This window comes from Canis lupus, chromosome 32 (genome assembly GCF_011100685.1).
Source record: "Canis lupus familiaris isolate Mischka breed German Shepherd chromosome 32, alternate assembly UU_Cfam_GSD_1.0, whole genome shotgun sequence".
Taxonomy (NCBI): Eukaryota; Metazoa; Chordata; class Mammalia; order Carnivora; family Canidae; genus Canis; species Canis lupus.
The window spans coordinates 10,794,369-10,819,796 of NC_049253.1; the positions used below are offsets into that span (position 1 = coordinate 10,794,369).

General features: G+C 41.2%; 1 protein-coding gene across 5 annotated transcripts; it reads left to right on the forward strand.

The window, feature by feature from the left end:
* Window positions 1–586: 586 nt before the first annotated feature.
* Window positions 587–20,516, forward strand: ETNPPL (ethanolamine-phosphate phospho-lyase). 5 transcript variants are annotated; one of them, XM_038581933.1, is made up of 13 exons: window positions 587–610; window positions 4,350–4,468; window positions 4,746–4,905; window positions 6,716–6,802; window positions 10,263–10,353; window positions 11,300–11,416; window positions 13,487–13,569; window positions 14,177–14,402; window positions 15,304–15,458; window positions 16,112–16,201; window positions 16,452–16,582; window positions 17,798–17,865; window positions 19,219–20,516. In XM_038581933.1, exons 2-13 carry the CDS (start codon window positions 4,414–4,416, stop codon window positions 19,345–19,347), a joined length of 1,392 nt encoding a protein of 463 aa, XP_038437861.1. In that variant the 5' UTR covers window positions 587–610; window positions 4,350–4,413; the 3' UTR covers window positions 19,348–20,516. The 5 variants fall into 5 exon arrangements, with proteins under 5 accessions (XP_038437861.1, XP_038437862.1, XP_038437858.1 ...); XM_038581930.1 differs by lacking the exon at window positions 587–610 and adding an exon at window positions 1,384–1,607; XM_038581931.1 differs by lacking the exon at window positions 587–610 and adding an exon at window positions 1,384–1,607 and having other exon boundaries at window positions 6,728–6,802.
* Window positions 20,517–25,428: the final 4,912 nt, after the last annotated feature.

Genomic DNA, 25,428 nt, shown 5'->3' on the forward strand with positions numbered 1-25,428 from the left:
CATCTTTCATATACGGAACTAGACCAAGATTACATGTTGGGGATTTTTTGCAAGTTTCCTAAGTGCCTTCTGCCCTCCATTTATAATATCTAACATTCTTACCACACTGTTCCTCGTAGGACTCAGTTTCTCAACCTATCTTAGGCAATGCAATAATACCACTTCTGCAGTGTATTAATATAAGTTAAATAGCTTCTTTCAGGAGAAAGATCATCAGCAAACATTTTTCAAGTGTGTTGTTATAGGTAAATTAAGCTTTCTTTTCTGTCTTTCAAAACAGAAAGAATGAAATGATCTAGGTTAAACTCTATGGCTAAGTCGTTGCATGACCTTGAATAAAACTTCACCTTTCCTGCGCCTCACTGTTCTTATCTCCGGAACAGGGGAGTTAAATCAGAGGCTGTCTAGTTCTCAAAATAACATGACCTAATGTTATAGTTAATTAGGGTTAACTCTGTCCAGATACTGAACTTCTAGTTTGATCGGTGTGCGAAGATCGTTCCAAAGGAAGTCAAGAAACCTATGAATCAATTCTAGGGGCACCACCAGCAACATGGGACATACGGTAATGGCATGATAACTCTCCTGATCGTCTCAAGGACTGAACCAGGTAAAGTATGTCTTATAATCTGTATAGTAGAGAAATTAGGAGTGTAATTACCGTTAAAGTAGATCTTTGAAACCCCGTTATACGTTATCACTCCAACAAGTAGCAGGCTGAGTCCCTGTTACTTAGATGGTTAGGTCTTGTGACTCGTTACTTCTGTGGGTTACAGGTACTGACATAGGCTCAGAGTGAGAAAGGAGACGACTGGAGGGCTGGGTCACCTCCAGAGAGCGCCTATCTGAATATTTACAAGAACATCACGGGATACACCAAAAATAAACAAGAAAGAAAGGGGGAAGAAGGGCAGCCAGCCGGGTGGCTCAGTGGTTGAGCGTCTGCCTTTGGCCCAGGGTGTGATCCTGGAGACCTGGGATCAAGTCCCACGTTGGGCTCCCTGCATGGAGCCTGCTTCTCCCTCTGCCTCTCTCTGTGTGTCTCTCATGAATAAACAAGTAAAATCTTTTTAAAAGGCCGGGGGGGGGGGGGGGGGGGGGGGGGGGGGAGGAAAGAATTCTCTGGCAGAAGAGGAAGAGGTGCAAAGGCAAGACCAAGCTAGGGAAATGGAATAAGTAGCAAGGATGGGGGGCGGGGGCGGGGGCGGGGGCGCGGAGCGGGAAGGGCAGGGCAGGCCCGGGAGCCAGGGCGGCCGGGGGCAAGGGTGGCGGCGAAGGAGCTGCCAGTCCGGCGACTCGCCAAAGCCCGCACCGGGCGGAGGAGGGGACCGGGAGGGTGGGGCTTGCGGAGGGCAAAGGCAAGCCAAGACTTAAAAAGGGAGATGGCCCCAGCTGCTTGAGGCCGCCAGTGACTCCCGAGGCCCAGGGCAAGGGACCCCACGAGAGATCACGGCGGGGAGGCCCCCCGCCAGGCAGCCAGCGGAGCGGGCTCGCGAGGGGGGCACACGCACGCGAGGGAGCGCCCGGGGAGCGCCCGGCCGCCGCGCCACCATGTGCGAGCTGTACAGCAAGCAGGACACCCTGGCGCTGCGGAGGAAGCACATCGGGTGAGGGCTCCAAAGGCGCGGCGCGGCGCGCGGGGGGGCGGGGCGCGAGACGGCGGCGGTGGCCGGTCCTCCCGCCGCACCTGCGCGCGCCCGCCCCGGGGGTGAGGTCCCCGCCACCGCCGCACCTGCGCGCGCCCGCCCGGGGGTCCCCGCCGCACCTGCGCGCGCGCGCCCGCCCCCGGGGGTCCCCGGCCGCCGCCTGTCCCCGCGCTGCCCGCGCTCCGCAGCCCGCCGAGGGGGCGGAGGGGGCGGAGGGGGCGGAGGGGGCGGGGGGGTGCGGCCGGCGGCTGGAGGGCTTGACCCGCGAGGGTCCCGAGCCGCAGCCCGGGAACTCCACTCCCGGGACGGGCGCTGCGACGGGAGATGGGTAGCTCCCCGCCACGGGCCACCAGCTCGAACGTGTCTCAGAATTTATGGGCTCAAAATAGTTGTCACCGCGGCCGTGAAGCAAACTCATTCTGACAACTTCTGCCTCCAGCGGACCCTTTCTTCCTGCGTGCTTGGTTAGCAGATCGAGGGCTAACCCAGGGGGGTGGAATGCCGCTCTCCCGACGTGCTCGCCCAAGCGGCGCCCCCGCTGCGCTCTGCAGATGCGCTGCTCTCGCCGGTCCGCTTCTGTTTTGCCCGCGTTAGAAGCGTCCAGGACTGGCCGTGAAGGGGGACCTGGCCCCTGGTCCTAGGACGGCGTCTCGTCACCTGTGCGACCTCTGTCCAGTTACTTTAATTTCCCCTTCTGCGGAAGCAGGAGTCACATTCTGCTTCACAGGAGCGAGCCCGTGAGATTATTAATAAGCGTGATCGGGTTTTTAAGAAGGCACGTGTGAGTATGAAAGATGATCGCAGGGTTCACGCGGAATCCACGCTGTCCCGGGCGCACTCGAGACAGGACTGGGGAACGTAGGAAAGAAGAATTGGTGTCCTCTTCTGAGAAGTGCTGGCCGGTTGCTCCTACTCATCTGCTGGTCTCAACCGGGGAGGTTTCTAGATGCCTCTTAGGAGACTGGTTGGAACTCTCAACCCCGCATAGGAAAAGCCCAAAGGGTCCTATTCCTCCCTCATTAGCCAGGCAGCCCGTTACTCTTTTCTGATCACCAGTCTGTTCTGTTTAGTTTTCAGTCCCATGTAGTAGTTAGATTCCAATGCAAATTCAGTGATTTCAGAGAAACTAAACCGAAGCAATTCTGTGAAGGGAGGAGTGGAGCCGTGGACAGCCTGATAGAATTTTACCTGAAGTCTGAGTGGTGAGGTGGAAAGTACCCACAGCAAGGGAAGGTGAAGTCTGCAGTGAACAGCCCACATTCATGACTCAAAGGTTTTCTTTGGCTTTTAACTCACAGGTATATAAACTCACAGCTGGGATTGAACCAATAAGAAATTCTCATTGAATATTAGTTTCATTTTAACTGATGACACTTAAGCTGAGGCAGTTTTAAATTAAGATTACCTATACACAATAATTAAAACAGTTTCTAAAAAGTTGCATATCAATTTAATATATAAGCATCGAATTACCCTTCAAAATACCTCCAGTGCACGTGCCATTTTCTTTGTGCAGGCAAAGTCACCAAAGTTAAAATAACATATTCCATTTTAGTTTCTACATGTTCAGAGGGTGAACATCAGAAAACTTTGTGATGTTTCTCTGTTGCTAAAATTTATACTCCAGACATTCATCCAAATAACCAAGAATATGGATGACTTTTTATTATGCTCAAAATAATGGATTAAGGGGTAAGAAGAATAGTTGGATTTCATTATTTAAAAATGGTAAATCCATTTGATACAGGACAGGCACCACTTAAAAGACTTAAACCAGTCTCTTGTAAAATCTCTTCTACAGTATTTATTATCAATTTATTTGTACTTAGCTTTCAGTGTTATTCATTTCTTTAATTAGATCAGAAGAGGAGAGAGAGAAAGCAAGCAAGCACTGTCTTGGGTTGTGGTTTGGACAGTCTACTTCCAAATTGTTTGTTTGTTTTTTTTCACTTACTAGCTGTGTAATCTTTTTTTTTTAAGATTTTATTTATTTATTCATAGAGTCAGAGAGAGAGAGAGGCAGAGACACAGGCAGAGGGAGAAGCAGGCATCATACATACAGAGAGCCCGATGTGGGACTCAATCCAGGGTCCCCAGAATCATGCCTTGGGCTGCAGGCGGTGCTAAACCGCTGCGCCACCGGGGCTGCCCTAGCTGTGTGATCTTGAACAAATTTCTTGATTTTTCTGTGCCTCAGTTTCCTCACCTATAAAAATGTGAATAATAGCCCCTACTTCATTTGATATTTGGGAGGATTAAATGAAATACTTGTAATACTTGTTGCTTCCTGACACATAGTAAACTTCAAAAAAAAAAAAAGTTAGGTTTTTGGTTTTTCCTTTGTTGTGTTTTGTTTTGTTTTCTGGTAGAATAAAACTTCCCAAAGAAAAATTAGTTATTGATGTGTGTAATTAGAGCTGTCAGAGTTGATCCATGTACCTCTAAACAGAGTTGTCAAATCGTGGCAAACCTAATATAACAAACATATAAACTGTGAGCAATGTCACAAAGGGGGGATTAAAGTAGAAGGTTCCATGCTATTGTGAAATGATAATTTTAAAAAAAATAACGTATGTCACCCAGATTGTGTTTTTCCCTTTCCTTTATGTAATTGAAATTTTCCACTGATCGTGACCTTCAACTGAGAAGGAAAAACACGGAGCAGTCCTTCCAGACCGAAGTGTTTCCTTTCATTATTTCTAGGCCCTCCTGCAAAGTCTTCTTTGCTGCGGATCCCGTCAAAATAGTGCGAGCCCAGCGGCAGTACATGTTTGACGAGCGAGGCGACCAGTACCTGGACTGCATCAACAACGTTGCCCACGGTACGCGTCCTGGTCCTGTCCCTGCTGTGGAGCGAGGCAGACGCAGCATCACTAAGATGTGCCCCGGGCGGCAGGTGCCTGGGCCTCTGGGGGGGGGGGGGGGGGGGGGGGGCGCAGTGCTAGCCTGGCAAAGTCACAGCGCACTGTGGCAGGGAAAGCCACTCAGCTTTTTTTCTTTCTTTTTTTTTTTCCTCCCCCTTGCTTCAGAATTCCCCTCACTTCCCATGGAATTTAGAATTGTAATTCCTTTTTTGGGTTTTTGCCTCCTAAATTTTAGTGGGACACTGTCACCCAGAAGTGGTCAAGGCTGCCCTGGAACAGATGGAAGCGCTGAACACGAATTCTCGATTCCTCCATGACAATATTGTTGAGTATGCCAGGCGCCTGTCAGCAACCCTGCCAGAGAAACTCTCCGTTTGCTATTTTACAAACTCGGGGTATGTTTTGAGGTTTCGCACCTGCCCCCATTCCCACCAGTCTGGTTTTTTACCCTCTCACACATAACCTTTCTTTTTTATTCCTGGTGGAGCATATACGGCTAAGGTTTCCAGAGATTCTTGCCCTTTACTAAATGACAACCCGATGGGGCCTGATGGTTCTGTTTCTTTGGCTTTACTTCATGAGCTTGTGGTAGATAAGACCCCCAGCAGTGCGTTCCAGGGTTTCTGACCCAGTCAGTGACACTAACATGTACATGCCACTCAACTTTTTATTACTGAGGCTTCCTTGGTGAAAGATGGGGAAAGCAGACCTGGTATGCCTTCCTATCCCTAAAGGTTAAATCCTTGGGTGGTAACGATGGCAAAAATATCCAAGCCCGCCGTTCATGTGAGAAAACCTAACCAGTCAAATGACTCTCACCTACTGAGAAGGTAGAGTAAGTAGCTAAAGAGTCAGTGGGCCTGGATAGTTTTTTTATGGCATGAATGAGGGATTTTAGCAAAAAAAGAATCCTACTAAACAAGCCATAACTTTGGTAAAGCTTTTGATTGACTTGCTTCTTAGGCATTCAACATTTCCTCAACACAAATACAAAAAAGGCAAGAGGAAATTCAAAAGAATAGATGTGTTCCAGCCTTTAAATTCTGTAAATCCAAGTTATTATGTATACATTCTGTGGACTATTATGCAGACATTAAAAATATGTTTTTGGAACTACATGTCTAATGACAGGTGAAAAGCTCAAAATGAGATGTTATATTGGGAAGAAAGCTGTACAAACAGCAAAAACTCATATTTTAAAAATTATGTATATGTATAAATGTATTAAAACTATTAGAAATTCTGTAAATGTTCAATTGTATGATACTGTGATTCACTTTTGTCTTCAATGAAATTTTAAACCAAATTTATAAGCAGAAGATTGTCCCTTTTTCGTTGTAAAGAATTAAGGTATTTTAGGATCTAATTTATTGTTCTAAAGCATTTTTGCCTTCAGTACATTAAATATTTGACTTTGATTTCTAAGGAATCCTCTATTGTCAAAGAGTGCTGTCACCAGAGACTGGAGGTGACAGACTTAGGACAGTACAAAGAATAATCTTAAAGTTAAACAGACTTCAGTCTGGATGCTGGCTCTATGTCTTACTAGCTGCGAGAACCTCTGCCTCCTTCACCTCTCTGACGAGGTTTCTTTATCCCTAAAAAGGAGATGGCAACCCTTGCCTTGCAAAGGAGTTACTAGAATAAATGCAAACAAAACACTGAGCATGATGTCTGGCAGATAGTAAACATCCCACAAATGATTGTTTTCTTTTTCTGTGTCTGAGTAGTATATTTAGGCTATCTAAGCCAAATAGAAAAAAATTATGATCTTTATTTTATCGATAAGGAACTGATCGACTATTGGGTCAGTACAACCACAACATAGTTTAGTGGTCAAGTTGATGGGCTCTCCCACTCCCATTCCTCCCTTTGAGATCAGGCTTAATGTGGGCTTCCCAATATTCTCAACGTTAGTCACCTACCGATGTCGCTGCTGAACTGGGCAGAAGTTTGAAATGAGCAGTGAATCCTTTGACTTGGGTTTCTTCTGTGTGTCTCGTTCTTTATTGAAGATATCTGGGAAACTTGTGTTGGAAGGATGAAGTGAGATCACCGAGTGGGCAAGACCAAAGGGGAGAGAGAGGATTCCCCGTACATTTCTGAATGACTGGGATCTTACAACTTTTGTAATTAACATTTTGAAATACTTGAAAGAGTGTATTGAAATATTTTAAAAAAGAACGTATAACCCCTCTCTCTGAGTTGTCTTAACAGATCTGAAGCCAATGACTTAGCGTTACGTTTGGCTCGGCAGTTCAGAGGCCACCAAGATGTGATCACTCTTGACCAGTAAGTTGTAGGTGCAAGACTTCTAAATAAGAAGCTCCTTTAAGAGACAAAATTTTACTGTTCCTGTCCATAGTAATACTACAAGCATATATGGAGGAGGGTGGATACATGGCATGATGATTTTTATTATGTATTAAGGTATCAGGGCCAGCTTAGGCCTGCAAGATACTTAATTCCGTCTAAGTTCCTGCAAATGGAGGGGGCTCTCTTGGATGCTGTGATCATGGCCTTATGGGCTTTGCATGAATCATTAACTGTTTATTGAGCCACTATAATGCATTACTCAATATCTTTCAAAATAAAAATAGAATTGATTTCTTCAGACTCTATACGTTCACATCACTACTGTGATTATCCACTGTAATTAATTTAAAAGATAACAATTTAGAGCAAATTTTAAAGAAAATAAGAAACCAAGTACTTTCTCCTTAGTTTATGACTATTACCAGCCATTATTTAATCTCATCTCTTTAACATGAATTTATTACATTTAAAATAAATTCATTTTCTTTTCATTTGTTTTCTACCTCTCTACCCCCCTAATCTCAGTCACAGAAGATTAAATTGAACACAAACCTCATTTCTTGCCATTAAATAGGCTTCTCTTGTGTTATGCGTTGGACCATATGTTCATTTTCTATTGCTGCTATGAGAAATTAACCACAAACGTAGTGACTTAAGCAACATGAATTTATTCTCTCATGGTTCTGGAGGTCAGAAATCCAAAATGGGTCTCCCTGGACCAAAATCAAGGTGTCAACAGGACTGTGTGCTCCTTCTGGAAGCTCCTTCTGTTTTCTTGCCTTGCCCACCTTTTAGAGGCTGCCTGCCTTCCTTGCTCGGGAGCCCTCCTCTCATCTTCAGAGCCAGCCATTCCACCACTGCCCCCAGCCTCACCTCACTTCCTCTGCCTCTGTCCACCATCCCCTTGCCTCCTCCTTTCGCTTGTAAAGACTCTTGTGATTCCACTGGACCCTCCAGGATTGCCTCTCCATCTCAAGATTCTGAATTTACTCACATCTGTGAGGGCCCTTTGGCCATGTAACATATTCCTAGGTTCCTAGGACTAGAATGTGGGCATCTTGAGAGGGGGTGCATTGTTCTGCCTACCATAGTTCATTTTTTGTTTCTCTTTTATTCCCGTTTCCCCCCCCTCACCTACAAACAACTGTTCTAATCTGTTAGATGTACATCTTTTATTTTTGTATTCCTTTTTTTAAAGATTTCATTTATTTATTTGAGAGAGAGCATGGGGGGCAGGGGTAGAGGGAGAAGCAGACTCCCTGCCAAGCAGGGAGCCTGATGTGGGGCTGGATTCCAGGACCCTTGGATCATCACTTGAGCCAAAGGCAGACACTTTTTTTAACTGACTGAGCCACCCAGGTTCCCTATTTTTGTATTTTTATTAATATATATTATGTGAATCTGTTTTAATTTTACAAAAACTGCTATAAATCTCTTTCTGTTTTGAACTTTTTCCCTCGGCACTGTTTCAAGTCTGTATTACTGGATGTACATCTAGTCTCTTAATTCAGTGTTGTCTGGTAGAAATATAGTATGAGCCACATAGGGCATTTAAAATTTCCTATTAGTCAATATATTCAAAATATCACTTCAACAGTTAATATAAAATATATTGAGTTTTTCTTTTTTTTTTTTTTTTATTAAATCTCCAAAATCCAATGTGTGTCCTACACTTACCATGTGTGGGCAGTAGCTGCCATAGGGGACAGTGCAGCTCAAACTCCTGCCTCATCCTCCCCACAGAGGAGGCTACTGTCACTCTCCTTTTCTCCTCACTTCTGGAAGTGACTCTCATTGAGCATCCTTGTACGTGTGACCTTATGGACCTTTTAAGAAGGTCTTAGGGATAAACACCCAGAAACAGGATTGCCAGCCCCTAGGGGTCCCAGAAACATTGTTAATTTGACTAACTACTGCCAGATTAGTCTCCAGAACGGTTGCATGAAAGGTCCCATTTTCCCCTATTCTCACCAAAACCTTATAGTACCCTGCTTTCTCATTTTTTTCTAACTTCTGCCAGTCCAATAACTAAAATGGTATCAATGTTGTTTTAATGTGCAGTTTCCTAATTATGGGTTTGAGTATCTCTTCAGATACATGCATTTGTGATTTCTCTTCTGAGAAGTACCTGTTCATATTCTTTGCCCATTTTTCTTTTGGGATTCCCATCTGTTTCTTGTTGGTTTGTGTTTGCTGATATAGTCTAGATCAAAAGATTTCAACCTTGACTGTGTCTTAAAATTACCTGGGAAAAAATTTCCCTAAATGCCAATGCCCAGGTCCCACACCAGACCAATTAAAGAAAATCAGAAGTGGATTCCAGGAAACACTATATATTCTTAAATTTCCCAGGTGTTTCTACCATGTGGGCAGAGTTGAGAACCACCAGTGTGAATGAGCATTTTACTTTGAAACATTTCAGAATCTTTTCCCACACTATCATGTGTCTTTTAGCTTTGTCCATGGTATCTTTCAACAGAAATCTTTCATTTTGATCAGATCAAATAAATAAAATTTTCATCATGCGGTTTATGTGTTCTAAGTTTTGTTAATATCTCTCCCCCTACACCTCCCACATCCCCAGAGCACAAAGATATTCTTTTTCATTTTCTTCTACTGCCTCATATGAAATCTACCCCTGTGTTACATTTATGTGTGGGTGTGTCTCTGATTTGACCTTCTGTCCCAGTCTCCAGTTTGTTCTCATTTGGATGCATGCTAACTTTATTACTGTGGCTTTGTAGCATGCTTTATCTTGCTAAGGGAAGTCCTCTCTCTTTGTTTTATCTATTCATGGGCTTTTTAAAAATTTCTTTTCCAGATCTCCCAATTATGCCTCTGTGCAAGAAACAGAAAAGGGAATATTATAACCACCTATATTTTAAGCAAGAGAAAAGACTCTCACAGCCACTTGGCCATCTCTCAATCATACTTCTTCCTGAAGAGACCTCCTGCTCTTACCAACTTGTGTTTGCCCAGCATATGCAATCAGACATCCCATAGAAACCATTCCAGACAGAAACACAGCCCATTCTGTGATGTAAAGTTGTTTTTAGAATTTACTAGAATGTAACTGTCAAATAAATTTAAAGGATACATACTTTTCAAGTTTTTCATGAAGCTATAGAAAACAATTTTTACATTTAGACAACCTAATTTAGCACACCTAATATCATCCTAAGAAATTAAGTTTTCTTTGCCTGCTTAAAAAAATTGTCTATGAGGATACATACTTGGTTTCCTATGTGTTTTATTACATGAACAAAGAGAACTGGACAAATTAAATGGCCAATCTTGCCATGAAGAATTAGATCCTGTATAGTTCTATCTGGCACTAAGGTTGAGATTTTCCCTTGATGACGTACAATGCTATTTTTCATATACTACTAAAACTTCCTTCTCTGAGTGATTTTAGTTACTGTTCTTTTTCTTTCAGTGCTTACCATGGTCACTTATCATCTTTAATTGAGATCAGCCCATATAAATTCCGAAAGGGCAAAGATGTCAAGAAAGAATTTGTGCATGTGGTAAGCATCTTAGAATCCAAAAATCAAAAAAAAAAAAAAAAAAAAAAAAAGAATCCAAAAATCAGAAAGTTAGTACTGGAAGAATGCCTAAGGACAATCCAGCCTGATCCTTCCATCAAAATGAAGCTATGAAAAAAGAAACTAAGATCAAGAGCATTTATGTGACTTACTAAAGTCAAAAGGCCAGAAAATGACAGGATATGGTTTAAAATCCATTGATGAGCATCACAATCAGCAAATTAGCATAGTGGTAGTGAAAGCTATTATTCATTGCTATCATTTTATTTTCCTCACCTTTTGGTCTTCAAGTTTTCTGTCACTGATGCCAGCTTGAAATTTGGAGTTAAATCTAACATGTATGAATGTCTTAAACTGCTCTATGCTAAATTGTTATATAGAGTTATGAAGTAAAATGAAAAGTAAAAAAAAAAATAAAGAAACCAATCAAGTCATTGTTGAAACATAAAAACTCATTTGGTTTAATTAAGGATCAGTAGTCTTTCATAAGAGAATTGTCAGTTCTTTCTTCCAAAATGTTAAGACTTGGCATCAGTGCTAAAGCATTCTAGTTTTTGGATGATTGCAGTTTGCCATATAGTTGGTAAGTGTTGGTTTATTTTCAATATAGAATAGTTAATAAAATTTTCATCCATTGAAATTTTCAAATACAGCAATCACACTTGTTGATTTGAATGTGTTCTTTATTTGAATAGGGATGCAGTCTTGACTTACAAGGGTCTAGGAGCAAATCCAAGCTCCTGTTCACAATACAAAGACCTCAGCTTTCACAGAATTCAGGAATGTTAAGGAAAAAGAACAAAAGAACCTAGAGTCACTTAAGTCCACATAGTTACCTTTCTAAATGCTCTTGTGGGGAAGTGCCTTTTTGCAATAGCTCATCTGTCCAAGACGTGAATCTAAAGAAACTCTACCATTTGGTTTTCAGGCACCAGCTCCAGATACTTACAGAGGAAAATACAGAGAAGACCATGCAGACCCAGCCAATGCTTATGCAGATGAAGTAAAGGAAATTATTGAAAAAGCTCATAACAGTGGGAGGAAGGTTTGTATTTATAGTTTTGAAAACAGCTTAACATCTTTTATGAAGTGGACTGAAATCACTGTGACACACTGGAAAGGTGGAAAAGGATTAGATCTCAATTCCCTTTCTATTTTTCTCCACTTACATTTCATTCAGCTCATGTTTCAAAAAGTGCATTATTATGATCATCCTCTAAGATTATCTATTTTTATTTATTCTGGAAATGCAATCACTATGCCTGTTCCAGGACTGGTGGCCTAATTCTCACTTTCCCAGTGGGATGCCGACTCTTGTCCAAAGGGCTAGAGGGAGAGAGGATTAGGAAAGGTGATAGGCCGTGGACAGACTCTTCCAAATGAAAGTAGCATGGGGAGCTGAAATAGGAAGAAGGGGAAGAGGCATAGTGGCCTTGGGGCCTCTGAACCAATGAGGGTTCCTAGGCCCAGGAAGCCTTGGTGCTTCCCTTGAACTGGTACAACTTTCCTGAAGCTGCAGACCCTGGGTTAACAAAGGCAAAACAAATGTTTCTCCAATCTGAGCCTGAGCTTCAAAGACAGAACCAGAATCGTCTGGTAAGAAAAAGAGTTTCCGTTTTCTCAGTCTTCACCCTACTCAGCCCATTTGGGGGTTATTTATGTGGAGTTTTAAAGTGATTTGATATATGCTTTGCCTTTAAACTGGCTTATGGCATCAACATGGCAATACAAAAATCTTAATTGAGATAAAAAATGAAGACTTTGCTTTTTCCAATTCAAATATATTTATCTTAGTGACTAGAGAGTCATTTGTATTTAACGGTTTTCTTCCCATCCAATTCATTGTTTGTAGCTGCGCAACTAGTCCCAAGTGCTACCTGTTATGGGGAGCTCTATATGCTTTTCTTTTTCAAGGGTAGTCTGTATTTTCTTACACAACGGTAAAGAGTGCTTCTAGAAAAAAAATTCACATTACCCGGATCACGTGGTATTTTTGCTGCTAGAAGGTTCGGATAACTTTTTCAATTACATTAACATTCAGTAGTTACTGACTTGATGCTGTTCTGTTAACAATGCTGAAAGCAATGAGCAAATAGAAGATGGAGGCTTCAGAATATTAGATGTGCTTGCAAAGTCAGGGGATTTTAGAGCAGCAAACTCTTAAGTCCAATGGCTTTGTTTTATAGCTAATAAATGAAATATTTAAAAGTGAAGAACTTAAGCCAAGGTAATATAGTTACTGGATGTAGTCTGGACTAGAGCCTTGGTTCTGTTGACTCCATATCTCATCCTCTGCCTATGCTTTCTCTTCTTGATTCAATGGTACCTATTTTCTACTCCTCCTTTCTTCCTCTCTAGAGCATTTCCTTTGTAATTCCTCTTGTGAATTGCCTGATTCCACTGAGTTAAGCCCGGTTCAGGGTAAGAACTAGAAATATAGCATAGTAACTAAAGTGTGCGGCCAGAAGTCACCCTGGACTTTCCTGAGAGCAAATTCCAGGCTCAGGCAGTCCTCCTTCACCAAGCTGAGGAAACAGGCACCACGATAATGGGTTTAGAACCTGGGTAATTTTTTTAGAAATTCGTATCAAAGACTGCTCAAAACATCATTCTTGTTCAGTTGATCCTAAGGAAAACACTGCATTTAATTTTTTTTAAGATTTATTTATTTATTTATTTATTCATGATAGACATAGAGAGAGAGAGAGAGGCAGAGACACAGGAGGAGGGAGAAGCAGGCTCCATGCCAGGAGCCCAATGTGGGACTCAATCCCGGGACTCCAGGATCGCGCCCTGGGCCAAAGGCAGGCGCTAAACCGCTGAGCCACCCAGGGATCCCCTGCATTTAATTTAATAATGGAGAACTGGAGGTTGCCCTTCCTCCATTTCTCATGGTAGTTCCACTGGTACTCTAGAATTTTAGAAACAGGTGCTTCAGATCAGTTGCTTCTCCAATGCGAACATCTTTTCTTTTTGTCATCAAGTGGCCTATTTGCTCCTTGACATAGGTCCATTCCCAACCATTTTGAAAATTACCTGCTCTGTTAAGAAGTCCTCTTTTTTAGGGGGTTCAAGGGGGACCTAATGGACTTTGACGCCGTCTTCTCTTGTATAGATTGCTGCCTTTATTGCTGAATCCATGCAGAGTTGTGGCGGACAAATAATTCCTCCAGCAGGCTACTTCCAGAAAGTGGCAGAGTATGTACTTGACCTGGGCATTCTTTGTCAAACTGAAGGCTCTGTGACAGTTCTGAGAGGCCATATTGGTTAAAATATTGAAATACTTCCAGACTAGCTGGTCAATAGCCACTTTGGCATGCCTGCCACACCAGGACTCCCCAGAACCCCTCTACCTTCCCAAGATCCAGCAAATAAAGGGATAAAGGGTTTACACGTGGTCCAGCAGGGGGAGCCTCCGGGGCTGGGCTCCGGTCCCCAGCCCGGCCTCCTCCCTGGCTGGTGCCCATGCCTTACCAATTAGTAAAACTTTGAAGATTAACCCTGCTAAACACTACTTCTTGTTCACTTCTCTCTCTTCCCACTTAAAATACCACAGTATAGCTTACTTGAAGCAGCACAAACCTAAATAATAAGAATGTGTCTACTCTGGAAATTATGTGATTATATTTCAAAGTCAGTGACATCATGGAGATGTCACTGGGGATTTGAGCACGGAAATGTTTTTGACAACGATTCCAGACCTCAAGTTAACATTTTCTTAGGCCCTCCATAATCGGTATCTTTGTGGGTGGGTTTGGGGATTCTCGATGACTTGAAAACATTAGATTTCCCTTTTGCTTTGCAGATATGTACACAGAGCAGGAGGTGTGTTTATTGCTGATGAAGTTCAGGTGGGCTTTGGCCGAGTTGGGAAACATTTCTGGAGCTTCCAAATGCAGGGCGAAGACTTTGTTCCGGACATCGTCACAATGGGGAAACCAATGGGCAATGGCCACCCAATGGCATGCGTGGTAACAACCAAAGAAATCGCAGAAGCCTTCAGCAGTTCTGGGATGGAATACTTCAATACGGTAAATTTTGGCCTCCCGGTTTGTGCTAAGAGGGGAAAATATTGTGTGTTCTTATACTTCTTGCCAATGTAGTAAAAAATAAAGTTTAGTATTGCCAGCTAACTACCCCAGGACCCTAGCCAAACTTTTATCTAACTATATTTCATTCTCTGGCATAATTCTTGTATTTTTCCTTGTGTATCTTTCCCCTTTCTAAAATGATTAATTGTTCCAGTGATAAATGGTTGCCTTGCTAAACTCTAGAGATTATGATGTTTCATTCACAGGTGGTATGATCTTCTTTATTTTGTGTCACATTTAAATTCCCCAAACATTTCTAAAGTGTTTAGATGATACAGTACTATAAATGTTATATGGCTGTCACAGGAGATACTAAAGTTTCTATCTTTGGGAAATTTTATTTCCTTGGTTTTACCCCCCAAAAGTCATGAACTTTAAGCTTGGAAAAATTATTGTAGTTTGTGCCATATGTGTAATAGGACTTGTGACAATGAAAAGTAAGATTCAAATCTAAGGACATAAATTATTGAGAGAAAATGCCATTGCTTAGCTGTTTTTACACAAGTGTTCAGAGGTAGAACCCTTATCCCCCTCAGCGAACCACACTCTGAAATTCTTAGTTCCCAGTGCAATGTCTGGTTTTTGTTTAGATGAACTAATAAATTCCCTGATAGTCCTTCATACCAATTATGCAGCATGGAGAATAAAATTTGGAATTAATTTTCACTCAGTCGTAAACAAATAGAATCACACTATATTCCAAATCTAAAAAGTTTACATCGCAAGAGAAAAATTCACTGAAATTATATCTTTACCTGCTTATGTATGAGCCAATTTCTCGTAGATGAAGCAATACCAATAATTCAACCATTGTGGATTCTTTTAAATCTTTTTTCTGCAGTATGGAGGAAATCCAGTATCTTCTGCTATTGGTTTGGCTGTCCTGAATGTAATTGAAAATGAAGACCTTCAAGGAAATGCCACTAGAGTGGGGGATTATCTTACTGAGTTACTCAATAAACAGAAGGCTAAACACACTTTGATAGGAGACATCAGGTACGTTTATTATGAAATTGTCGTGTGGCTATTCATTTTTCCAAATGAAAATAGCTTAAACTTTATCTTATAAATTTAAAATAAATTACATAAAACTAAATCTAGAAAACACTAAAAAACATTTTTAAAAACCTCATTGTTAATTTAGAACCCTGATATAAAAATTAACCACTGTTAACCACTGTATATATCGTTCCCAACTTTTATACTTTAAAAAATAAATAAAGCCAGTATAACTTTAGCCCCTAAGAGATGAGAAGAAGTAACTTAAAGTAACTCTAAAAGATTTATTAAAAATTATTAAAATTACATCCTGGAAAACTTGGTATTTTTCATATATATAAACATTGAACATTTATCATCATTACTGTCCTGAGAAACTAGCATAAGAAGGTTGTTTCTTAAGACTTTTTCTTTTATAATTAAGTAAAGAGAAAAAACTGGGTGACAAAACCAAGTTGATTTCAAAAACTGGAAAGACCTGTGGCACTGGATTGATATCTTGGATTAGTTAGAATCAATAACAGGTTACCCCTACAGGGAATTATATCCAGCTTCAAATTAAACTGAAGTTTGGGGACAGTGGTAATATTTTATGACAATGCAGTATCTTATAGAGCATCTGTCATGTTTTCTCTCTTTACCTTCCTCAGGGGCATCGGCCTGTTTATCGGAATTGACTTGGTGAAGGACCGGCAGGAAAGGACCCCCGCCACAGATGAAGCTCAACATGTCATCTACAAGTAAGAGCACCCCGACACCCGACTGGTCTCCCGCCTTGACACCTGTCCCCTCTCCCCCCCCGTACCCCCCCATAACTTGAAATCTTCTTTTACTTCCCCCCACATCTCCAAATAAGGGAAGTTTGAGACGCATGCAGTTGATAAATGTGGGCTGCTTGCATGAGAATACTGAGCTGCTCTGTGTTCACATCATTCTTAAATAACCTGTTACTAGTTGTATGCACTCACGCATATTTCCTGCGCTAATTAGGATGAAAGAAAAGCGAGTCCTTCTCAGTGCCGACGGACCTCATAGAAATGTGCTTAAAATAAAACCACCTATGTGCTTCACGGAAGAAGATGCGAAATTTATGGTGGACCAACTCGATGAGATCCTAACAGGTCTGTTCACTGACATTTAGGATGCCACCTTGTCCCACACTGGGTCATACAGAACGTGCGTGGGGTTTTTCACAACAGAAGTGAAAGAGATTGGAAATGAATGTGCAACTTTGTATGTAGAACTAGAAAAAGGTAGCTGAAAAGGTAATAACTATGTAGACTCTTCATTAAATCTAAATTTTCTGCCCGGGCTCCCACAGCTCCAGCTCTGGGTTTTTAAGGACCTGAAGACAACTTTATTTTTCTCTACTTTCACTTTTTAAAAAAGCTGCAGGTCTGCCTTACACTGAGCACCACAGATGCTGCAGTGTACAGTGTGTTAGCATTTTGCCTTGGAAATGTGAGAAACATTAATAATAAAAATTATAGGTTACAGGTTAACAATCATTTGCTATATGCTGAATTGTTTGACTTGTGTATTTCACTTACTACATTAACTCTTGAGGCTTTCTGTTTGCCATTCAGAATTAGCCTTGTCATAGGAATTTATCTTTTGCTTACTACCTGTATTATATACTTAAGTTCATTTGTTTTTCTGTTATGAACATAAATTGAGCTTAAAAAGTGAACTAGCAATGTAAAACCATGTTGGAAAACGTAACGTACTGTCAAATGTTAGAACATTTTTTATTTTGCTTTAGTTATATTTTCAAGATTCAACTTCTCTGCTCCCTTCTCAGACTTTTGGGGTTAGGGCAAGGCCGATAAGCCAGGAATTGATATATCATACAAAATAGATTGTCAGTGTTGGAAAACTTGAGAGCCAGCCCAAGTTATCTTTAATATGGTCACTGTCTTTGAACCAAGAGTACTCTCACACCCACACTTGGCAAGCATTCTTCACACACCTGCGTGAAGGGCCAGGTGGAAAGAAGAGTATAGGATGGGGCGAGTCTGTACCCTTGCTTCAGAGTCATCTCAGAGATTGAGCATTAATAACAGTGAGGTGAAGAACTTACTTTGAATAAAGTGAATGGGGCATACCTAACACAGGTTTAGTGTCGCTTGTAAATGATAATGATGAAATGCTACAATGAAAGTTTAAAAGCAGCAATTCTAATAGTGACATGTTTCAAACACAGTACATTTACTTCTCAGTTCTTCATTAAAGGTATTTTTATTTTTAAAAAAGTATTTTTATAGACAGCAAAAAGTTTTTTTTTTTTAAGATTTTTATGTTATCCTGTCTTCTCTATTGTATCTTCTTTGATGTAGTTTTAGAAGAAGCCATCGGAGCCAAAAGTGAGAGTGTAATCTCTGAGAATACTCCATGCAGAGCAAAGGTAAGAAAGAGTCTGCTACTCTATTTTTAGGGGAAAATTTTAAAACTTTGGAAAATTAAAAGTAATGCAAAGTTTTAAAAAATTGTACAATAACCTTTAGAATAGAATCCACCTTTGCTAGGGTTGGCTTGCTGTTGCAATTTTGAGTGCACGATTACATTCCAAAACAAGTGTCATACCACTTGAAAGAAATAAAGCAGGAGCACCTGGGTGGCTCAGTCGGTTAAGCATGTGCCTTCAGCTCAGGTCATGATCCTGGGGCCCTGGGATGGAGCCCCACATCAGGCTCCCTGCTCAATGGGGAGTCTGCTTCTCCCTCTCCTCCCCACTTGTGCTCTCTGTCACTATCTCTGTCTCTCTCTCTCAAATAAATAAAATCTTTAAAAAAAAAAAAAAGGAAAAAAGAAATAAAGTCAAAGAGCCGTTCTTACAGGATTATACCCATAACCAAAAAAATCCCTCATGCCTGCTAAGGGAACCAGCAAAATATAGAAAGAAATGATGACAAATGTCCTAAGCTCCTTCCTGTTTGTCTGAGGGCCACCTGACACCTACACATCACTCTTTAAAATCAGCAGAAGCATTGGCAGTGAGGCTCCAAAATGCCGGGGTTTGGTCCTGAAGTGAACTAAAGCATAAACCTCGACTGGCAGCCGGGGCCTGGGAACCCTCTGGCACCAAGTGGCCTAGTTTCTGCATTTGATGTGCTTCCAGCAGAGGGCCTTTCCATTCTCTCCCCGAGCTGCCCAGGGTGTGAGAAAGAGCTCCCCGGCTCAGAAAACAGAAAGGCGAAAACTTGAGAGGCTCTGTTGCATAATTTGCTATTTGTTTATGACTTCGATGCATAAAGGAACACTCAGTGCCTCGAGTCGGCCTGCACGTACAGTGCAGTCAGCAAAGTCCTTTTTCTGGTGGAAAAACATTAGGCCCTTTGAATGAGAGCAAATGATTTGCTAACAGGATTGTTTCTGTCTCTTGGTGGAACACACACCAGTTGTAGAAATCAATTCTTATCTGAGCATGAGAGTCGCTTATCAAGCCCAGGACAGAATCGTAGCTGAGAACTAAGCAAGCATTGAAAAGAAGCTTACGAAAAAGGGAGTTCACCATGGGAAATCGCACATTGGAGTTAGCACACATGTTCCTGAAATTTTGGCTCGGAGTCCCACATTTTATGTTGACATGACATTTCAGATGTCTGTGGAAGAGACTCAGCAGGGTAAGGGGGAGGAACGAGCAGGGCTGCAGTGTTGTGTGGTGCTATGTTTGCCCGCTGCCTGCTGAGTCAGCTGTGCAGAGGCTGGGCAGGTCAGAAGTGCCGGGCCTGCTGGAGTCTGTGTGCCTGTCTTACAGATGCCTAACGAAGCACACTCGGAATTGCTTGGTGAGGGCGCCTCGGACCCCAGAGAAAATCCCGGCCAAAAGAGAAATGGACTGTGCACAGATAAACATTCCCTGCTCAGTAAGAGGCTCAAGACATGAGAGATTAGCATTTTAAAGCAGGATGAGTGTCCAGGGTTATAGAGAATCAATGGAAGTGTGTCTTCTGTTAGTAGCTGGATCCTACCCTCCAATAGTAAAATTTGCATTCCATTTAGATGTGTAAATAAAAAGATAAGGGAGTAGAAAGAATAAGCCAAGTGGTAATCAACCCATGTCAAGATGATTAGTTCAGCCTCTTGCCTGTTAATTCCTTACTTGAGGTTTCTGAAAGTACTTTATTTATTCTACTAAACTTATGCTTCAGACTGAAAATTTGGGTTGGCAGTTTTACTACTCATGTATTAATGTTTGAAATGAGAGAGCAAAGTACAATAGGTTCCTAAACTTTGGATACTTAGTGCCTTAAAAGATGAATGAATCATTATTGATGTAATTTATGTGTATATTTTGGGCTATAATAGAAGATGAGGTAAACCAAAAAATGTTTACTAGGAAAGTGTACCCTTCTTTTGAAGAGAATATTAGGGGTAGTAAAATCAAAGCTATTTGGAAAAAAATCACATACAGCAAATGTTAGGAAGTTAGTGGAGAAATCGGACCTCTGGCTAAGGACGAGGTTGGTCATGATCCTGTGGAGTCATGGTCGGGTCCTGCCAGCAGGAAGGAGGATGAGGAGTAAACCCAGCAACACTCACGCAGACATAGCTGGCACAGCAGCAGTAGCCAAAGCGCTGTGTTCAGTCAGGAGACCTCGGCTCTGTAACGTCAGATTATGTCACGTTGGCAAGTCACTTAGCTGTCAGGTAAGAAGTTAACCGGTCATCTTCCTTTCTCATCAGATTTATCAGTACCCAACACACCCCCACATGAGAGTGGGAGCACACACACACATTTTTAATAAGACATTGGCCAAGGGAAATGAGGAAATCTGGAACCTCAAGAGTCTCTCTGTAACATGCTGGGACCACAAGACATTCACTTGGAAGCCAATGAACTGCAAGAAATTTGTTTTCATATTGACTGTGCATTCTCTCTGTCTTGCCATCCTAAGACTTGTTAAACTTTGCATTTTGGTTTTTGTTCCTACTGGAGAGTGAATAATTTTGCTGTCTGTTTCATGGCAGCTGAGAGGGATGTTGAGAGGAAAATGATTGTAAAATCCTCCTTTCTGAGTTTGTCATTAATTAAAATGCTATTTTAAAAAGCAAGGTCTCATTATTAAATACTTTTTCCTCCAAAAAAATATAACCGACTCTATGGATTCTGGCTAGATAACACTGAGATTGGTCCCCAGGAGCTGGCAAAAACTAGGGGTTTAGAGGTCTCTGTGGCTGGCTTCTATGGAACAAGTAATTGGATCTTTCACAACACAGATCAACACCCCTTTGAGCACCACCTGTGGGCATGTGCAGACAGTAATTGTCCTCTTCATTTTGGAGTGGGTATTCAACAGAGGAAGGAGAAAATAACCCTGTGTTACACGTTTTCCAAGTATAAAATAATAGAAAATTAAGACTTTATTCTTTGATATACTGCACTCTTCTTCATTGCCTATAAGTTAGGTTTCCTTGATAAGAGGAGAGATCTAGAAGTAAGTGACACCTTCCTGAATGCAACAGAGACTCCCTGTGTGTGAGGCTCCTGGTAACTGCCTCATTTCTATGACATCACAACTGAGGTTGTGTCCATTCGGGTCCCCTGGGTCTCTAGATCAAGTCCCAAGACAGATCCAAAACCAAGATAGTTGGACATACAAGTAATAGTTTAGGGGTAATGCCTGTGAAAGATAAAGGAGCAGAGAAGCAGGAGTCGTCAGGAAAAGCTTTTGGGCCTGACATGTATGAAAAGAGAAGAACCAGAGTGGAGATTTGAGTAGGAAGAGCCTCAGCCAGAGAACAAGAAAGCTCTGAGAAAAGTCTCTGCCAGCACACTGGGGACACAGGCTCTCAGATTGCACATAAAGAACCGCGGGCAGAGATGACAGGGCCCTAGATAGCTCTACAGGCTTCCCTCACTGACCAAGAGCTCCAGGAAGCACATATCCTGCTTGAATGGTGCTGTGGATCTTGAAGATGCTGGAGCTGGAGGCCGTCAGCTGACTGCTCTCTCACCACAGGCTCCCTGTTGAAGGGAGAGCTGAGCAGCACACCCCCGTGGCTGCCATGGTCTGCCCCTTGTGCCACATACATCCACTTCCCCATACGTTTGGGAAGTAGGCCTTCAATGGTTCCTGTGCATCTCTCTTCCTCAGGGGAGACTCAGAAGAGTGAGCTTAGTGGAGCAAACTACAACTCCTGTAACTACAAATAGTTTTAGGGCCACTACTGGTACTCATTATTTTCCTTCTCCACTACTGAAATTCCACTCACCCTCGGCCATCACTTCTGGATGTCCTAGAGTCGTGTGTCCCAGGCCCTCATTCCTAAGGCGTGTGAGCCTCTGGAAACCATGTCTTCTCCAGGCCAGGGCTGAGGGACTGTCCATTCATAGTTACAATTAGGCAAGGAGTACCAAAGAGACATAAGAGTTTCACAGGTATCCTGCCTCCCGCACTGTGGAACAAAAGCCCTACCTCCTTCTGGAGATCAAAGTCAATTAACCCTGCCCATATGGTGACTCCAACTGCCTAGCTGCAAGGAGTCCAAGATGCTCATAGGTAGCTTATAGGTTAGCAAGACTCCTTCTTTGGGGACCAGAGCCTCCAACCCTACAGATCCCAAAGCTGTAGGGATAGGAAAAACAGAATTCTCCACTGAGTCATTGATGGTAAGTGGGGCCATTCACGCTTTCACCTCTTTAATCTAGGATTCTCCTGGGGGGACAGTGCCTTATGGGGGTCTCTGACTGGGTCCAGATACTACCATCTGAAGGATAGCACCCCATGCTTGCAGAGTATTACCTCTGAGCCAGCACCTTGGCTACACCTTTATTCAGGAGGGTATTCCAATACCCTATCAAAGTGGCAGCTTCAGAGTAATGTGAGTGTAATACAACTGGTCGATTTCTACCCTGCACATTTTCACTGTAAAGTGGGTTCCTCATTTGGGTGATGTTTTGTGGGATTCCATGCTTATGGATCAGGCATTCCATAAGCCCCTAAATTGTGCTTCTGGTTCAGGCTCTGTAAGTAGGAAACTCCAAGGCAAACCCATACCCTAAATAGATGTCTATTGTGCAAATAAACCACTGGCTCTCCTCTCCCAGGACAGAAGGAACCCCATGCATTTAACTTGTCACCAAGTGGCCAGTTGATCTCAAGGGATAGTGTCATGTCAGAGACTCACTGTTGGTCTCTGTTGCAGGCAGATTGGGGATGGAGAAGGGGCAATAGCTAGATCTTTCTTGGTAAGTGGGAGTCTATGCTGTGGGCCAACATCTCTGCCATTATGACCACTCTGTCCATGTGCCCATTGTGAAGTGGCTAATGTCAAAGGTTGACTAATGTCAATTGCCAAATCATTCTGTTCACCTGGTTGCTCAGTGCCTCTTCCATGCTGGGTGCTTTTTGATGTACATTAACATGTGACACAAACAAATTTTAGTAAATGTGTTATTTACTCCATGTATACAGTTCTATGCCTTTACCCGGTACCTCCTTTGTCATGGATTCTAACACTTTCTTTCAGGCTCCTGACTGGCTAACCAGACCATTCACCACTGCTCATGAGTCTGTTTCTGTGCTCACTTTGAGGGGTGATCACGTGTACCGCTCAAAGTTCTACCATTGGAAGATTTTCCCTTGTCACTGTCTTTCAAGGCCATCATTGAGTATGGCCATCATCCTCTTTACTGAAATGATAGATCCTGATTCTTAGTAAGGTTTATCTCCCATCTTCCTGAGCAAACATATCCTACTGAGGTTTCTAATGCTAGTATATTAGTATACCTCCATGCTAGTATACCTCCAGTATACCGTACAGTGTACTCCAGTATAGTACCTCTCTTCCTACAGGATCAGAATGATGTCATCTGTAACTTATCACCAATAGTCTTCAGGATACCTAGATAGTGCAGATCTCTTGAGGTTAAGTTATGACAGGGGGCAGGAGAATTATTCTAGTTCTGGGGCAAAAGTGTAAAGAATATTGTCTTCCATAAGAATGCAAACTGGTTCTCATTTTTATTTTCTGATTGGTTTAAAATAAGCATATTTTCAAAATTAATGACCACATATCATGTACATGAGGCCTTATGAATCTGCTCTAGCAACACCACCATGCCTAGCACTGCAGCTGCAATTGGGGCTACTTACTGCTTGGTTGAGCTTGTGATAGTGTGTAGTAATTTTCCAGTTGTCATTTAATTTCAGTAGAAGCCAAGTCAGCTAATTAAGAGATGATACACACAGCCGCCCCTACATCCTTTTAGATTTTTTTAAATTAATTTATTTATTTAGGTAGGTAGGTAGTTGGAAATACAATTGATTTTTGCATATTGACTTTGATTTCAGCAAACTCGCTAAACTCACTTGCAAATTCCAAAACTTTGTAAATTCTTTTGGATTTGTACATATATAATCATATCATCTGAGAATAATGACAGTTTTATTTATTCCTTTGTGATGCTTCTGTGTTTCCCATCAATGCTCCAGTCTTCTCTGCATAGAATTCCCTTAATTATGTATTCTCTTAACGCCACTTTGCATTACCCCTTGGATTTCATTATTGCTTTCCTTGACATCAATAATCACTTTATATTTTGTTGTATCATTTTATTGTATATTACATTTTTTCTTTATTCCCCCCAAGTTTTTATTTTGAAAATTTTTAAGTCTTTAAGAAAGTTTCACATAGTAATGAAAATTCCTTGTATCTTTCACCTGGATTCACTGATTGTAATATTTTGGCCCACTTAGTTTCCTATCTATATACTACTTCACAAATTTTTTATCTTTGGTTAAGCCATTTGAGCCATTTGAGATTTGTGGCTGATATCCAGGCATTTACCCTAAATATGTCACCTTGTTTTTCCCCCAAACAAAGGCATTCTCCCACACATCGATTATCACATTAAGGATATTTAAGATTAGTTTATAATATTATCTAATACGCAACACATATCCAAATTTCCTAAATTGCATCAATAATGTCCTTTATAGCCTTTTTTAAAAATTCAGAATCCTAGGAAGGATCTGGCAAAGTATTTAGTGGTCACTTCTGTTTAGTTTTTTTTAATCTAGAATATTTTCCTATCTATTTTTTCTCTCATCACACTAACATTTTTGATGAATACAAGCCAGGTGGACATTTTGAAGAGTGTCTTTCAATTTGAATTTGTATAATTTTCTCATGATTAAATTCAGGCTAAATATTTTGGCAGAAAAATTACATAGGTAATATACTTAGATTTATTTTCAAATGGAAAACTAACCTGAAATTAACTTCATCATGATACATTGTTTTATAGTCTATATATAGACTATATGGGGAATTTTTTATATATATATATATATATATATATATACACACACACACACACACACATACACATATGTATTACATATTTTGTATTGTATTTTATATTTATATATATTCTATATATAGGCATATATATAATTTGAGACAGATACATATCTTAAATGTATGTATGTACAAAAATCCTAAACTCAATTCTGGCAAACCAAACCTGTACTTATTAAAATTCAACAATGCAAAATTAAGTAGAATTTTTATCCTCTTCTTGTTTAATGCAGAGACTTTGTAATATTTTTATTTCATTTGCCTCTCTAAATGTTACTGTTTTAAGTCTGTAATTTTAGGCATATGTGTGTGTATACATGCTTTTATATATATACTTTTTGTTTTTCTTCATTTTTTCCTTCCCTCTGCAATTATTTTCCTTTTTTATTGTACAACATCCTTTTATTATTTGCTTTTAGAGTGGGTTCTTGGTTCAGTTTCTTTGTTTGGTAAACTGAAGGCCATAGATGTTAAGTGACTTAATGAAGTACAGTCTTTAGAGGCAAAGTTAAGACTGGCATCAAGATCATTCTGACTTCTGGGCTGGTGCTTTTCCCTCCACATCATTTTAAGATGTAGAGATCAGAGGCATTAAATTGACAATTTTGACATAGATGGTTGAATCTCCTGATGAAATATAAAACTAGTTATTTTGATAAAT